The sequence below is a fragment of the Antechinus flavipes genome, chromosome 2 (genome assembly GCF_016432865.1).
Source record: "Antechinus flavipes isolate AdamAnt ecotype Samford, QLD, Australia chromosome 2, AdamAnt_v2, whole genome shotgun sequence".
NCBI classification, from domain to species: Eukaryota; Metazoa; Chordata; class Mammalia; order Dasyuromorphia; family Dasyuridae; genus Antechinus; species Antechinus flavipes.
The window spans coordinates 586,661,929-586,679,958 of record NC_067399.1 but is presented as its reverse complement, the minus strand read 5'-3'; the positions used below and the strand labels follow the sequence as shown (position 1 = coordinate 586,679,958).

Below are 18,030 nucleotides of genomic sequence, written 5' to 3'. Positions count from 1 at the left end.
TCAAATTTGTTTTCTGTTTCTTATATCACCACAGTACCTCAGTCATGTACCTCTCCCCCTTCCTACTCTGAGAACTATCTCACATGACAAATAATATTTTTAGAAAGAAAAAAAGTCATCATAACTGATAAATACATTGTAAAAATCTGAAAAAGCATGTGCATTGTGTAATATCTGCAGACTTCCAACCTCTAAGAAGAGTTATGTTAAGGATACCTTAACATAACTCTTCTTAGAGGTTGGAAATCTCTCTCTCTCTCTCTCTCTCTCTTTCTCTCTCTCTGTATATATATATATATATATATATATATATATATATATATATATATATATATATATATATATATATATATAAATTTACCCTTAAGATAACTTAACATAACACACACACACATATGTCCCTTTTGACTTTTATAATTTTGTTACATTTATTTTTCTTTTTTAGTGTCATTGTTCTTTCCATTCACCTTGTTGCAATAAATATGCATACTGTTTCTTTGGCTCTATTGATTCATTCTTCATCAGAACATATAGTTCTTTCCAAGATTCTCTGTATTCATCACACATTTCATTTCTTAAAGTGCAGTAGTTTTCCTAATGGAAAACTTTACTTTTACTTTCATGTAACACAATTGTTTATCCATTCCCCAAGTGATAGGTATCTGCTCTTTAAAAAAAAAAGTTATTATAAAAATGATGTAAATATTTTGGAGGATGAGGCTTTTTTGTTGTTATTGTTGTTATCAGTGACTCTCTTAAGGTATAAGTCCAGTAATGGAGTCTCTGGTTCAATGATGTGGATATTTTAATCATCTTATTTGCATAATTGCAAATTGTTTTCTATAATGCTTGTGTCATTTCATAGCTCCACCAATAATATATTAGTGTGCTTATCTTCCTACAATCTCCTGTGTAGCCTAAAAATGGTTCCAGTGTATCCCCATTGCATTTAATACTTGCTTTTTGTTTCAAATAAAAACTTTTAATAATATTTAAAAAGAATCCCTTTATGCCTATATATTGTAGGGTTTTTAACATGAGAGTCTTATACTTTGATAAAGACTTTGCATCTACCGAGAGCAGTATGTAGTTTTGAATGTTTGGTTTTTAATATGATTAATTATATTAATGTTTTCCTACTGTTAAATCATCATTGTATCCCTGGTATAGATTCCAATTGATTACAACGAATGGTTTCTTAGAGAATCTTTGTAATCTGTTTTATAGGATTTTCATTAAAGATTTTTTCCGTATTAATTAATACTATTGGCCTATATTTTTCTTTCTGTGGTTTATCTTTACTTAGTTTAGGTATTAGAGCTATATTTGTTTAATAATAAGATTTATGAAATAAGGATACTAGCTGTTCTTTAAAAGTTGGGTAAAATTCTCCTTAAATTCATGATATAAGAGGTCTTTTCTCTTTTTTTTGGTAGTTCATTTACAGCTATCTCTATTTCCTTTTTTGTGGAGATCAAATTATTTTAGATCTCTACTTGTTTTTCTGATTGGGTATTTTATGTTTTTGAAGATATTTCTCTATTTGTTTTATGTTCTGAGTAGTAGCATATAACTGCATATGTTCTGATTATTCTTTTCATTTTTTTTAAATTTTTGTCATTTCATCTTATTTGTTCTTTTATTTGCTTTTTCTGTTCTCTTCTTTTTAATCTGATTACTTACTAATTTCATTTGTTTTGTTTTTCAAAAATGGTTTTAGTTTTATTCATAATGTCTATTTTTTTGTTTCAAGTTTATCAATTTCCCCTCTAATTTTTAACATCTTCTTTTTTGGGGCTCATTTCATATTTATTTACTTGTTAATTCTCTAATTTCTTAAGTGCATGTTCATTACATTAATCATCTCTTTTTAAAATTTTGCTGATAGTGATCGATGCATGTTCATAGGAATATGATTTTTCCACTAAAGACTGCTTTAACAATATTCCAGAAATTTTGGTATGTCATTTCACTATTATAATTTTCTATTATACAGTTATTAGTTGTTTCTGTGATTTGATGTTTGGCTCATTCATTATTGAGGATTTCATTGTTAAGTCTCCATTTCAGTCTGTATCTTATATTTATAGTGTTGCAAATATTGTATTGTATGCAGTGAAGGATGTATTGATTATTTATATCTTTCATGTTCAGTTTTTTTAAAGTTCTGTATGCTATACAGAAATATATATATTCTTTTGCTTTTCCATTTAGAATATGTCTTCCATTTAGAAAATAAACCATAAAACTTTTTAGCTTTTCTAAACAATTGTTCAGTTTCATATCTTCTCTTTTATTTACCTTTCTGTTAAAATTGTCAAAAACTGAAAGTGATGTTAATTCACCTGTCATTATTGTGCTATTATCTATGTCTTCTTGAAACTAGGATGTTTCCTTTATGAATTAGATTCTAAGTCATATGGCACATATAAATTTATTATTCATATTAGTACACAATAAATTTTTTCCAACCCTTCAAATTTATTTCATGTATGGGTCTTTTAAATGTGTTTCTTGTGAGCAACATATTATAGAGTTTATTTTCATATCCAATTTTAACTCTTTTAAAAATGTATTTATTCTATGGATTAATCTATTCACATTTAAAGTTAAAAGAGGTAAGTTATATTTTTGTCCACTTGCTTCTCCAATTTATTTACTATGATTTCCTCACTTTTCTGATGTAACCACAATATTATGTTCTTTCAGTTACTTTAATCTTTTTTAAGGTGACCCTGATTTCAATGTCTCTCTTCCTCTGATTATTACTCTCATCTTCTCCTCTGTTATTCCTTTCCCTTTGAAGTTTTCTTTAATTCCTTTTTCCTGCTTTCATCTTGTTATATATTTCTACTTTCCTCTTCTTTCCCCTTTTCATTTAGTTAAGTAGATTCTTCCTTCCTTTCCCTCCATTTAGCTAATCTTGTTTATTAAGAGAGTTTTTTATTTTAATTTTTCTGAACACCTTTAAAATTTTCTTTTACTTTCATGATATATTTTCCCTTTTTGTTTACTTAGACCCTCATTATCTGATTTATCACCCTTATAACCATATGATAACTCTCTTTTTTCCCTGTATTCTTCATACAAAGCATGCAGATTGTTTATTCAAGGCTCTGTCTTCTAGATGCTTTCCATCATTGTTTTTAGGCCTTACCTCATAGAGTCCCCTTTCCACTGTGCATTTCTTTCAGAACAATACCAATTATTGCAGCTGTCAGAGAAGATTCTTCTCCTTATCCCAATGTATATCCTCTTTTGTTGACTTTTTTTCCCTAGATTTGCTACATCCATGATCTCTCCAGCTGGCAGTTGTGTCCATGTTTTTCAACTTCACTTCCATTCTAGAAAAGGTGGACTTTTCAAACAACAAAACCTATCGATCTCATCCATTGTAAAGTTTTCATCTATCTTCACTCATAGAAGAGGTCCATGGAACCTCTTTCCCTTCACAGAGATATATACACTATGCATATCTCCCAGGTAATTTCTCCTTTTCCTCACCTTTTCAATCTTCCTGCCTCATCCTTATATACCTCTTTGGATTCTCTTTGTTTTTTGAGACCACATAGACACCTTTCTCTCATTGCTAGTTCTTGATTTTACCCTGGTACCTCATTCATTCTGCTTTATATCCCTGCTATCCTCCTCTTCTTTCATCTACCCTCCAAAATTATAATTTCACAAAAGAAGTTCCACAAAAGAAGCATTTACCTGTAACAGTGATGTCATTAGATTCTATCCATAGCCTGTTCACCTGCTCACTGTTGTCCCTCTCATAGTTCCCCCATCTTCTTCTGAATATATATATATATATTATATATATAATAACTTTTATTTTCAAAATATATGCAAAGATAGTTTTCCACATTCACCCTTGCAAAAACTTGTGTTTCTGCATGGATATTTTGAAAGAAACAAAAAGGTTCTTACTTAACTTTCTGTTGTCATTCTATTACTGTTCCTGTCTGCATTTATTCACTTCTCTTGTATTTCTGTTCTTTTGGATGTTTGTGATACAAATAATCTCTGAAATTCTATTTTACGCCCAAAATGATTCAATCTCCATATCCAATCTTTTATATCCATAAGTCTTGCTTGCATGGTAAATGCATTATCTTTTAATATTCTTGGTTTTTTTGCTTCTTTTCATCTAAATTGTCTTTCACTTCTATATATTTGTATTCCCACTCTATTATTCTCTTTTTTGTATCTTTGGTGAAGTTTACCATTGTAGATTCAAGTTTTTCTTTTCTGCTTATTGTACCATTCAGGATATAAACTCTGCTCTCATAATTGTTTGTTTATTTTTTCAAACCGATCACCTCTGTTGTATTGTGATTCTAGGTTCTCCTCAACTTCCATAGTGTTCTCTGTTTTATTAAATGCTGGAACATTTTTCTTTGATTTCCAATTTTTATTTGTAGATGTCTGAACTTATTAACTAGATCTAGGAACCATATTTCCTTCTGTTGTTAATCTTTTTCCTGCTGATATATATGTTTATATTTATGATCTACAAGGTTTTTTCTTTCTGGAATCTTTAGTACTTCTATTTCCTCACCATAAACTTTCATTTTTCCTTCTTACACACTTCTGACTCCTTTCCCTCTAATTAAAGTTTCCTTGGGGACTTGATCTCAAAGCATCCTAGCCTCTTCCCTTATTGGGCTATTTATGTTTCTTCAATCTAGAATTCTGTTCCAACTGACTTTTGGGAGTCAGAAATGGCCCCAGCTGAACATCATGCTCTTCTCTCAGGCTTGTTGTGCTACACAGCTACCCACATGCAAAGTGTCATGCCCTAGTGACTTGTCCTACACTTTTCTATTCCTTAGTTCCTTTACAGAGCACTGACAGTCCAGAACTAGGAAGTTCAGAACTTTGAAGCATTGGTTCTTCTAGGATATAGTCTCCAAAAGGGTTCTACTCTTTAAGAGCTTTAGCCAAGAAGACTGTGGAGGACTATGCAAATTTTCTATACCCTGGATCCAGGGTCTCTATTACACTGGGATGAGGGAAAGGGGCCAACATGAAAAAAAAGGAATTTGATATAAGCCTGTGCGTTGGGTGCTTGGATCTGCTAATATAGTAGCATGAAAAATGGAACAAGGATGCTGAGTGAACTTGGATCAGTAAGCATCAGTTCTTACATTTGATTGTTTTAATTTCTTTTCAATTCTTGGTGTCCTGACACCTCAGAACAGTTATAACTGCTTTATCTTGGGTGCCTAATTTCTGTTTTGGAAAGGTGTTAGAAAATTGGAGAAAATCTACTATTTTGTTGCTCATATGAACTGAAAGCTGAATTGCTATCTAGTTATTCTTCATCCCTCCCTCCTTCCCTCCTTCCCTCCCTCCTTCCTCTCTTCTTCCTTCCTTCCTTCCTTCCTTCCTCCTTTCCTTCCTTCCTTCCTCCTTTCCTTCCTTTTTTCCTTCCTTCCTTCCTTCCTTCCTTCCTTCCTTCCTTCCTTCCTTCCTTCCTTCCTTCCTTCCTTCCTTCCTTCCTTCCTCTCTCCTCCTCCCTCCCTCCCTCCCTCTTTTCCTCCCTTCCTTTCTTCCTCCTTTCCTCTCTTCCTCCTTTCCTCCCTTCCTCCTCTTTTCTTTAATAGTTTCAGGGTTCTGTTTCTCTTTCCTCCCTCTTCCCTTTCTTTTATTATTGTTGTTATTCAATCATTTTGTATCATGTCCAACTTTTCATGACCTTATTTGGGGTTTTCTTGGCAGAATTACTGGAATGGTTTACAATTTTCTTCTCTAGCTTATTTTGCAAGCTAGAAAAATGAGGCAGAGATTTGCCCAGGAACATGCAGTTAGAAAGAATCTGAGAGCAGATTTGAATTCATGAAGATGTGTCTTCCTGACTTTAGAACTAGCACTCTCTCCACTATACTATCCAACAGTTTTTTATTGTAATGATCAAAATTAAAAAGAAAATAATGTTTTTTTTTTCACTTTAGAACATTGCAACTAAATATATGTTTGATTTCATTTTCAGTTGGACAAAGAATATTCTTTAAGGCAGCACTGATCATACAACTAATAATGATGAAAAACTGCAAACATCATTCACAGACCATTACATTTGTAATCTTCTTCCCTTCATCATTATTCTCTTTCCTCCATTAAGTTCCTCCAGAGTCAAGTGAAGAGCTAAAGGTGACAGTGATAGACAAGAATTTTTATTGTCTTGTCAATACAAATAACCCCCTGGCTGGTAAAATGTCAAACTAATTTGCCAGCAATGACTAAATTCCAGTCATCTCAAAAAATATGGGCAAAAATGTGCCACAAATGATTTTCATACCAACGAATATTGTGAGAAAGAAAGGTATTACTCCAGTATGTTGCAATCAGTGACCATAATTTCTACATTTATGGCTTAATCACCATTCTGTAGAAAGACAGTAGTCATATATGGCAAATAGATTCACTTTGCATTATAGAATTTTTTGTCCTCCCCTAGTGTATGAAAAAAATTTTCTCAGGGCAGCTAGGGGGCACAGTGAATAGAGCAACAGCCCTGAAGTCAGAAGAACCTGAGTTCAAAACCTCAGACACTTAACACTTCCTAGATGTGTGACCCAGGGAAAGTCACTTAACCCCAATTGCCTCAGCAAAAATAGGTGGAAAAAGAAGGAAATTAGGAAAGAAGAAAGAAAGAAAAGAAGAAAGGAAGGAAGGAAGGAAGGAAGGAAGGAAGGAAGGAAGGAAGGAAGGAAGGAAGGAAGGAAAGAAGAAAGAAAGAAAGAAAGAAAGAAAGAAAGAAAGAAAGAAAAGAAGAAAGAAAGAAAGAAAGAAAGAGAAAGAAAGAAAGAAAGAAAGAAAGGAAGAAAGAAAGAAAGAAAGAAAGGAAGGAAGAAGGAAAAGAAAGAAAGAAAGAAAGAAAGAAAGAAAGAAAGAAAGAAAGAAAAGAAAGAAAAGAAGGAAAAGAAAGAAACTAATGAAAGAAAGAAAAGAAAGGAAGGAAGGAAGGAAGGAAGGAAGGAAGGAAGGAAGGAAGGAAGGAAGGAAGGAAGGAAGGAAGGAAACCAAAACCTAAAATTACATAACTAATAAGCATTTAAGGTGGAATTTCAACCCAAGTCTTCCTGATTTTAAATATACATATATTGTATAGAAGAATTGCACATGTTTAACATATATTGGATCACTTGCAATCTAGAGCAGGGTGAAGGGAAGGGAGGGGAAAAAAATTTAGAGCACAAGATTTTGCAAGGGTGAATGTAGAAAATTATCCATGCATATTTTTGAAAATAAAAGTTTTAACAATAAAAAGTTTATATTATTATCCCTTCTTCTAGCTCTTAGAAAACAACAACACACACACAAATAAATGAAAACAACAAATAGGAAAACCACATTTTTAGGCTCTTTTGGTAATGTAGCCTGAGGCCAGAACTGGTTTAAAATTGTTGGGTGGAACCTTCCAGGAGCCAAGATGGTGGAGACAACACATATTTCTTTCTGACCTTCTCCTATAAAACTCAGACTAATTAGAAAATCCAGCCTCTGAATTAGCTCTGGACCAGCAGAACCCACAAATATTGGGGGTGCAACAAATTACCAGCAGAAGATAATTTCAAAGATCACCAGAAAAGGTCTTTTTCAATTGGAAAGAGGAGGAAGGCAACTAAGCACAAATGCCAGCACACATAGAGCAAAGTCCCGGGATGGTGCAGACTCCACATGGTGGAGACTCTATATGGACTCTACAGTAGCAGTGTTGGCTACTCTGCTCTGGCTGCAAGCCAGTATATCAGTAGAGAAGTTAGAAAACATCCAAAACAAACAAAAAAGGTAAGTAGTGAACCCTGAAATACCAGAATCTCTCAAGACCTGGCCATGGCCACCCAGGATCTGGAGTGAATCAGCATTGACCCAGCATAGCTGTGGCCACTTATAAAGAAAGCTGCTGCTTGTAGAGGTAGCCTGGAAAACCTCTCCTTCCCTAAAAGCAGATTTTAACTTAAAAAAAAAAAGAATAAAAAAGTAAATAGAACTCTGATCATAGATAACTTTTATGGTGAAAGAGAAGACCAGATATCAAACCCTGAAGAGACTAAAGGCAGATTGTCTCCAGATGAAACCCCAAAAGGTGATAAAACCTGGTCCCCATCACACAGGGCACTCTTAAAAGAAATTTATAAAGATCTTAAATGAGAGCTAGAAGAAAAATGTGAAAAGGAAAAGAAAACTTTTCAAGAAGATTTTGAAAAGGCATATAACTCATTAAAAGTCAGATTTCATAAAATGAAGGAAAAAAAAACACCCAGAAAAACTGAATTTGTGAAACAGAAAAAGAAAATAACTCCTTAAAAATAGAATTTGTGAAATGGGGAAAAAAAATCCACGGAACAAAATAACCCATTTAAAAATTCAATTGGACAAATAAAAAAAAATTTAAAAAGTAAATGAAGAATACAATGCCCTAGAATTAGAGCTGAACAAATGGAAATGAATGACTCAATGAGACAACACTAATCCGTTAAGCAAAACCAAAAAAAAAAAAAAAAAAAGTAAACTACCTAACCGTGGAAACCACCAACATGAAAAATAGGTCTAGGAGACACAATCTAAGAATTATTGGACTCCCTGAAGTCCATGGTGAAAAAAAGAGCCTAGACACTATTTTTCAGGAAATTATCAAAGAGAACTGCTGAGATGTCATAGAATCAGATGGTAAAATGATGATTCAAAGAAGTCACTGAATACCTCCTGAAAGAAATCCTAAAATTAAAACACCAAGGAATATTGTGGCTACATTTCAGAACTTTGGACCCAGGAAAAAATATTACAAGCAGCCTGAAAAAAAAATTCAAATACCAAGGAGCCATACAATAAGGATTACTCAGGACCTAGTAGTTTCCACTTTAAAGGATCAAAGGACCTGTAATCTGATATTCTGAAAGGCAAAGGAACTTGGAATACAGCCAAGAATAAATTACCCTCCTAAACTGGAGCATTTTCTTTCAGGGAAGAAGATGGATATTCAATGAGACAGGTGAATTCCATTTATTTCTGATGAAGAAAAAAGTTAAACAAAAAAATTGACTACAATATAAAACTCAAGAGAAGCATAAAAAGGTAAAAAGAAAAAAAAAACTTTTGAGAACTATTTCTGTTATGAGTATACATAGAGAAATCATGTATAATCTGATTTTACTCTTATAAAAATAAACTAGAGGTGGAAAGGGGATTATAACAGAAAAAAAGGGGAAAGTAGAGGTAAAATAAAGGAATTTACATTTCAGGAAGAGGCAAAGAAAACCTATTATAACTGAAGGAAATAAAGGAGGGTCCAAATATTGAGTGAATGTTACTCTCATCAGATTTGGCTCAAAAAAAAGAATATTAGTTATATTTGGTTTCACAGAGAAACTTCTCTCACATAATAGAAAAGTGGGAGGGGAAAGGCAAAAAGGAAAATGGTAGACTAAATAGAAGGAAAAACAGAAATAGTAAGGGAAAGGTATAAGAAAGAGGGAGGGTCTCTAAAGAGGGACGACTGCTTGAAACAAGTAGTGCTCATAAATAAAATATTGTGGAGGAGGGAAAGGGGAAAAGGAAAGAGAAAAGTATAATTTGGGGTTAATAAGATGGCAGGAAATACAAAATTAGTAGTTTTAACTGTAAAAGTGAATGGGGTAAACACTCCCATAAAATGGTAGCAGATAGCATACTGCATTAAAAGCCAGAACCCTACAATATGTTGTTTACAAGAAACACATTTAAAGAAGAGTGATACATACAGATGAAAATTAAAAGGCTGAAGCAGAATCTATATGCTTCAGGTGAAGTAAAAAAAAGCAGGGGGTAGTCATCCTGTTACTTAGATCAAGCAAAAGCAAAAATTGATCTAATTAAAAGAGATAAGAAAGGAAATTATACCTTGCTAAAGGGTACCATAGATAATGAAACAATATTAATATTAAACATATATGTACCAAGTGATTAAACACTCTAAAAGAAAAGTTAAGAGACTTGCAGGCAGAAATAAACAGCAAAACTATAATAGTGAGAAATCTGAACCTTGCTCTCTCAGAACTAGATAAATCAAACCACAACATAAAAAAGAAAGAAGTTAAAAAGGTAAATAGAATGTAGAAAAGTTAGGTATGATAGATCTTTGGAGAAAATTGAATGGAGACAGAAAGAAGTACTTTCTTCTTGGCAGTTCATGAAACCTATATAAAAATTGACTATATATTAAGATATAAAGATCTCAAAATCAAATGCAGAAAGGCAGAAATAGTAAATTCATTCTTTTCAGATCACAATGTAATAAAATTAAATTCAATAAAAGGACAGGGGAAAATAGACCAAAAAGTATTGGGAACTAAATAATCTCATCCTAAAGAATGAATGGGTGAAATAGCAAATTACAGACACAATCAATAAATTTCGTCCAAGTGAATGACAATAATGAGACCCCATACCAAAATTTGTGGGATGCAGCCAAATTAGTAATAAGGGGAAATTTTATATCTCTAGATGCTTACTTGCATAAAATAGAGAAAGAAGATAATGATTTGGGGGCTTGCAACTAAAAAAGCTAGAAAAAGAACAAATTAAAAATACCCAATCAAATACCAAACTTGAAATTCTAAAAATAAAAGGAGAAATCAATAAAATTGAAATTAAAAATACTCTTTAATTAATAAATAAAATTGAGTTTGTTTTATAAAAAAACCAGCAAAATAGATACTTTTAATTACTTTGATAAGAGAAAGGAAAGAGGAAAATCAAATTGTTAGTTTCAGTTAAGAAAAGAAAGGATTATGCACCAATGAAGGGAAAATTAGAGCAATTATTAGGAGTTACTTTGCCTAACTTTAGGTCAATAAATTTGACAACCTAAGTGAAATGGAGGAATACCTACAAAAATATAGATTGCCCAGATTAACAGAAAAGGAAATAAATTACTTAAATAGTCCCATTTTAGGAAAAGAAATATAACAAGCTTTTAATTCTTTCAAACATTTAAAGAACAATCAACTCCAATGCTATATAAATTATTTGAAAAAATAGGGAATGAAGTAGTCCTACCAAATTCCTTTTATGACATAGACATGATATTGATACCTAAACCAGGTAGGTTGAAAACAGAGAAGGAAAATTATAGACCAATCTCCCTAATGAATATTGATGTAACAATCTTAAATAAAATATTAGCAAAGAGATTACAGAAAATCATCCCCAGGATAATACACCATGATCAAGTAGGATTTATACCAGGAATGCAGGTCTGGTTCAATATTAGCAAAACTATTAGCATAATTGACTATATCAATAACCAAATTAATAAAAACCACATGATTATCACAATAGATGCTGAAGAAGTATTTGATAAAATCCAACACCCATTCCTATTAAAAACACTAGAAAGTAGAGGAATAAATGGACTTTTCCTTAAAACAGTCAGTAGCATCTATTTAATACCATCAGCAAGCATCATATGTAATGGGGATAAGCTAGAACCATTCCCAATAAGATCAGGGTTCTGAAACCTGAAACAAGGTTGCCCACTAACACCTTTACTATACAGTATTGTATTAGAAATGCTAACTTTTGCAATAAGAGAAGAAAAATAGATGAAAGAAATTAGAATAAGTAAGGAGGAAACCAAATTATCACTCTTTGCAGATGATATGATGGTAAACTGAGAGAATCCTCTAGAATCAACTAAAAAAACTATTAGAAATAATTTGCAATTTTTGCAAAGTTGCAGGATAAAAAATAAATCCACATAAATCTTCAACTTTTTTATTTATCACTAACAAAATCCAATAGCAAGAGGTAAAAGGAAAAATTCCATTTAAAATAATTGTTGATAGTATAAAATATTTAGGAATCTATTTGCCAAGGGAAAGTTAGGAACTATATGAGCCAAACTATAAAACACTTTCAACACAAATAAAATCATATTTAAGCAATTGTAAAAATATCAAGTGCTCTTGGATAGATTGAGTGAATATAATAATGATGACAATACTCCCTAAACAAATCTATTTATTTAGTGCTATATCAATCAAACTCCCAAGAAACTATTTTACTGACCTAAAAAAATAACAACAAAATTCATCTGGAAGAACAAAAGGTCAAGAATTTCAAAGGAATTAATGAAGAGAAAAGCAAATTAAGGTAGCCTAGCTGTATCAGATCTAAAGCTATATTATAAAGCAGTGGTCATCAAAACTATTTGATACTGGCTAAGAAATAGAGAAGTTGATCAGTGGAATAGGTTAGCTTTATAGAGCAAAACAGTCAATGAGTATAGCAATCTAGTATTTGACAAATCCAAAGGCCCCAGCTTTTGGAATAAGAATTCACTATTTTACAAAAATTGCTAGGAAAATTGGAAAATAGTATGGCAGAAGGTAGGCACAGACCCACACCTAACACTGTATACCAAGATAAGGTTAAAATGGGTTCATGAGCTAGACATAAAAAATGATATCATAAACAAATTAGAAGAACATAGGATAGTTTACCTCTCAGATTTGTGGAGGAGGAAGGAATTTGTGACCAAAGAAGAACTAGAGGTCATTGTTGTTGACAAAATAGATAATTTTGATTATATTAAGTTAAAAAGTTTTTGTACAAACAAAATGAATGCAGAAAAGATTAGAAGGGAAGCAATATACTGGGAAAACATTTTTACATCCAAAGGATCTGATAAAGGTCTGATTTCTAAAATATATAGAGAATTGACTCAAATTTATAATAGTTCAAGCCATTCTCCAACTGATAAATGATCAAAGGATATAAACAGACAATTTTCAGATGATGAAATTGAAACTATTTCTACTCATAAAAAAGGGTTCTCCAAATCACTATTGATCAGAGAAATGCAAATTAATACAACTCTGAGATACCACTACACATTTGTCAGATTGATTGAGATGATAAGAAAAGATAATGACAAATGTTGGAAGGTATGTGGGAAAACTGGGACACTGATACATTATTGGTAGAACTATGAATGGATCCAACCAATCTGGAGAGTAGTTTGAAGCTATGCTCAAAGTTATCAAACTGTGCATACCCTTTGATCCAGCAGTGTTTCTACTGGGACTATATCCCAAAACAATCTTAAAGGTGGGAAAAGGACCCACATATGCAAAAATGTTTGTGACAACCCTGTTTGTAATGAAGAGAGCCATCTATACCCAGAGAGAGATCCATGGGAACAAAGTGTGGAACACAACATAGAATTTTCACTCTCTCTGTTGTTATTTGCTTGCATTTTTTTTTTCTTTCTCAGTTTTTCTTTTTTCTTCCTTCTTGATCTGGTTTTTCTGTGCAGCAAGATAACTGTATAACTATGTATACATATATTGGATTTAACATGCACTTCAATATATTTAATATGTAATGGACTACCTGCCAGCTAGGGAAGGGGGTGAAGGGAAGGAGGGGAAAAATTGGAACAAATGGTTTTGCAAGAGAAAAAAAATAAAATAAATTTTTATGAATCAAAAAAAATTGTTGATGGAACTTAAACCTGATGCTGAAACCAAATAGAGACACCTGGATAGAGTAAATGGGTGAGGAAGTAGGAAACAAAGAGTTTTCACACTTCTTTAATGATCCATTAAGAAGCTATCAATCTTAGATTTATCTAAACTTTTTCCTGTATCTAGATGAGTCTTCAGACACTGTATCTCTGTGGGTAATAAATTATATATTTTCATGCCCTGTTGTGGTTAGAGTACTATTTTCATTTATTATAACAACTCCCTCCTTAAAATTAAGTTACTGCAACTCTCCCAGGATATGTAAAGCAGTTTAATGGAATGGTTCCACCCATTTAAAGCTGTCAGGGAGATATGCATGTATGTTTTCTGATACCTTTGAATAAAATAAGGGATTTAGGCTATATGATCTCCAAGGCCCTGAACTCTATGGATATGCAACAGGGCTTTCTTCAGAGACCTGACTTTAAAGAGTACCTGAACTGGAAGTCACAATCCAAAGGTTTTTAGTAGCTGCGTGGGCTTGAATAATTTATTTACCCTTTTTAGAACTCAGTTTTCTTCTCTGTACAGAGTTGATGTGACTAAATGTGACCATACATACATATATAATACAGAGGTATGACTAGATCAGGTTCTCAAAGTATAGTCAGGGGACAAGGAGAGAAGGGAAATTTTTTAATACTCTTTCAGGCAGTCAATGAAGCCATGCTACATTTATAATAATAGTAATTCACTTTAATTTCTAAATAACAATAAATATTGATAAATATCAATGGATAAAACTCACATCAACAAGGTCTATAAAAATCTTCAATATTATGTAAGAATGTAAAGGATCCTGAAACCAAAAATTTTGAGGCACCCTGAACTATATGATTCATGAAATCCTTCTGGTATTGAAATTTTATGTTTAAAAAAAATTATTTTAGGTTAAATTTATTTCAGTTTTCTTGAACACAATGATCCAAAGAAAAGTGCAGATCCAAAGAAAGTGCAAATACACATATATTAATTAATGACTGGTGTGCAGAAGCACATTGGGTAATACTATCTAATTAGAACTAATACTTGGGGAACAGGAAGATGGAGCTATAGATTGATTGAAATAATAGAAATCCTTATCTCTTAGCTCTTGGCCTTACGTTGCAGCTGTAGTGTTTCTGTAGGATACTAAAGTACAAACGTTGTACTGGTTTGAGAAGGTCTAGGAAAAACCTCAGCTAACTCCATTCCACAGGGTCCAGATGAACCAGAGGATTACAGATCCTCTGGAAAGAATTCTGGAAAGAATTTAGAGATATACTCCAACTTATTATTTTTTATTTTACTTTTTCATCCCTAGTGCCCAACAGAAATATCTTGTACAGAATAACACTGAATAAATTTGTTTTGCATTTATTTGAACTGAAATCCCTTATTTTATAAAGGTGCAAACTTAGACTCAGAAAAAGCAATATGACTTATCCAAGATCACCTTTGTGCCAGGACAGTCAGGGAACAGGAAATTGGTCAAAGTTTGTTGCCTTCTGCTACTTATTCTTGGATTGACTTCTTCCCTTTATTTCGAAGCCACTTTTGGGGGGAGTCATAGATCTTGATAGAATTATAGAATTTTTCATTTGGAAGGGTTCATTTTTTAAAAAGTTAACTCTTTTTTGAATTGTCATAGATCCCTTGAATATTATGGTGAAGTAAATATATACATATATATAGTATAATATTATGTACATATAAATATACATGTATATACAGATTCTCATAATTACAAAAGAAATCAATTATACTTTTTTTTTTTTCCGGCGGTGAAGATCTCCACGCGCCAATATGCCTCTCACGAAAGATCTCTTGCACCCCTCTCCCGAGGAGGAGAAGTGGAAACACAAGAAGAAGCGCCTGGTGCAGAGTCCCAACTCATATTTCATGGACGTAAAGTGCCCGGGATGCTATAAAATCACCACTGTCTTCAGCCACGCACAAACAGTGGTTCTCTGTGTCGGATGCTCCACTATCCTCTGTCAGCCTACTGGAGGAAAGGCAAGACTTACAGAAGGATGCTCCTTCAGATGGAAGCAGCACTAATGACTGATTCAGGATGAATGAGAAATTGTAAAAAATAAAACAATTTTGATAACAAAAAAAAAGAAATCAATTATACTGAAATATTAGTATCAAAAGTTGTTTAGTAGTAGTACTTGTTTTTTTTTAAGTTTCCTGACCCACTTCAATCCCTACTCAGACAGAAATCTCTTTTATGATATAACTAGCAAATGGTCATAGCCTTAAGTAAAGATCTCTACAAGTGGGGAATTGCTATTTTCTGGGATATCTCATTACATTTTTGCACAGATTTAGTTGTTGGGAAGAGCTATTCTTTACAACCAGCTTTCCTTACATCTGCTGGTCTCTGGGGCCAAGTAGAAATGACTCTACTAATTAGACTCTCTCTCTAGGAAAAATAGGCTGCTACTCGAAATTGTGGGTTTCTTATCACTAGAATCCAGTTCACAGAGCTGAATCAGGAAGTATATTCTAACTCTGAAGTTAAGTATCTCTTTCGAAAACCAGAGTAAAACTTTTTGCATTAGGAGATAAAGACATTAAATCTTTTGGGTTCTTGATCCTTTTCCACAACTTGGGAATCAGATACCTTAGAGCAGAGGTGTCAAACAAGCAGCCCCAAGCAGGCAGTCTATGGCCCCATCATTTCTGAATGCTATGGGAACTAGATTAATAATAAATTCTTCTCTGATGTAATTAAAAATAAATATATAAGCATATGATTTTCTAAATCAATAATAGATCTTTATGTACAGTTTAGTAGCCCCCATTTCTATAATAGTTTCTCATCCCTGCCTTAGAGATCTCCAATCTCCCCACCTCTTTCCTTTTAGTATTCCTTAAGAAACCCTCAGCAGAAAAACAAGTGACATCTATTAAGTTTCCAAGTTCAAGCTATAGAACAGTCTTTTCTACTTCAACATCTCATTTGAAGAGGAAAGGATAGAGATGGGATTGGAATGAAGAGAAAGATTTTACAGTTATTTTCATGACCTTAATTTTCCCTGAAACTTTCTAGGTTGTCTGGCAAGTTGGAAAAAAAAAATAGAATGATTTCAAGGCAAATAACTTCTGCTTTCTGGTCCTCTATTTCTTCATCTGTAAAATGAGGGAGTTATACCAGATGATCTCTAAGATCCCATTAATGTCTGATTCTCTGTAATTCCATGATTCTGTGGTTCCGTTTGGGTTTTTTATAACCATTTTTAGATCATGTTAAGCCTATATTTTGAAATTATGTTAATACACCCTAAGGTTTTTCTATAAAGGATATATTTTTAAAAGTCTAATAATATCATCTCTAAATAAACCTACTTAGTCATGGCACATAGTTCTATTTCACATTCCAATCAGTATGACTAGTTAAATGGGAAAAAAATCTTAATTGGTTCACACATTGACAATGATATTATTTCATGCTTCTCTTTTGCAATTTGATTATACAAGCTATTCCTTAGTAACTAGGAAGACATTTTGCAAACGGAGAATAGTAGAGCTGGGAAAAAGAGAGAAAAGTAAGCTTATATAAATCTCTTTATAAAAAATCACTTAGTGGGGAAAGAACTTGGACAGGATTGGAAATAGGGACATTTGAACTAGTTCTATTCTTAATTCTGTCCATGACTCTGTGACCTCAGATAAGTCTTGTCTTCTCTTCTATAAGATACAGGTGATACCTGCCCCCCCTACCTATCTCTTAGAACGGCTGCAAACATTTATTGCATTTTTTTCTAAATCCAGAAATGATTTGGAAGTCTCGGATTGGTGTTATACAAATACAAGGCCCTAGTACTGTTATCTCAAAGTAGTTTACCAACTGGACTTAACTTTTATAACATCCTTATGAGTTAGGTAGATAATCTAAGGCCCATTTAAAAGATAAGAGGGCTTAAGTCCCTCTTCTAAAACCATTCAGATTTGGTGCATGAGCCAGGATACAATTACTAGGTTGAGGCCATGAGGTCAAAGCTTGTGACATTTTACAGGATAATCTCAGGAGAAAAAAAATCTCTTTTTCTCCCAGCAGGGGACAAGAACAACCAGCATCTTTATTCTTCCTAGTTTTCCATCTGTGGCTCTTTATAAAATTGTTCCAAAATGCAAGGCACCTTTTCTCAATGCTATCCAAGGGGAGCCAAGTATTTGGAGAGCTATTAAAAGAAATTGTTATAATGATGAGACATATAATGTGATTTAATGCCAGCTAAAGCCAAGGTATCCATCAGAAAAAGAGAGAGACAAGGAGGGGGGTAGGGCTGTCATGAGGAAGCCATGGGGAAAAGGCAGCATAAAATTGTCTAAAGCTAGCTCAAGAGAATAGTGGGAGAGGTGGGCAGACCTTAATATTGTCCCCTTATAAATAAATAAGAAATTGTTTTGGGAAGCAGGATTTACTTGGTATTGGAGCCTACACCTACTGACCATTTTATGACTTTAAGACCCAGATGTACATCTGTTATTAAGATAGTCCATTAGTTTTTGGCTCTTGTAC

At 33.0% G+C, this 18,030-nt stretch overlaps 1 protein-coding gene across 1 annotated transcript; it reads left to right on the top strand.

The window, feature by feature from the left end:
- The first annotated feature begins 15,270 nt into the window (after positions 1-15,270).
- LOC127547139 (40S ribosomal protein S27-like) lies at positions 15,271-15,626 on the top strand. Its single transcript, XM_051973965.1, has one exon. It carries the CDS (start codon positions 15,306-15,308, stop codon positions 15,558-15,560), a length of 255 nt encoding a protein of 84 aa, XP_051829925.1. The 5' UTR covers positions 15,271-15,305; the 3' UTR covers positions 15,561-15,626.
- The last annotated feature ends 2,404 nt before the right edge of the window (positions 15,627-18,030 follow it).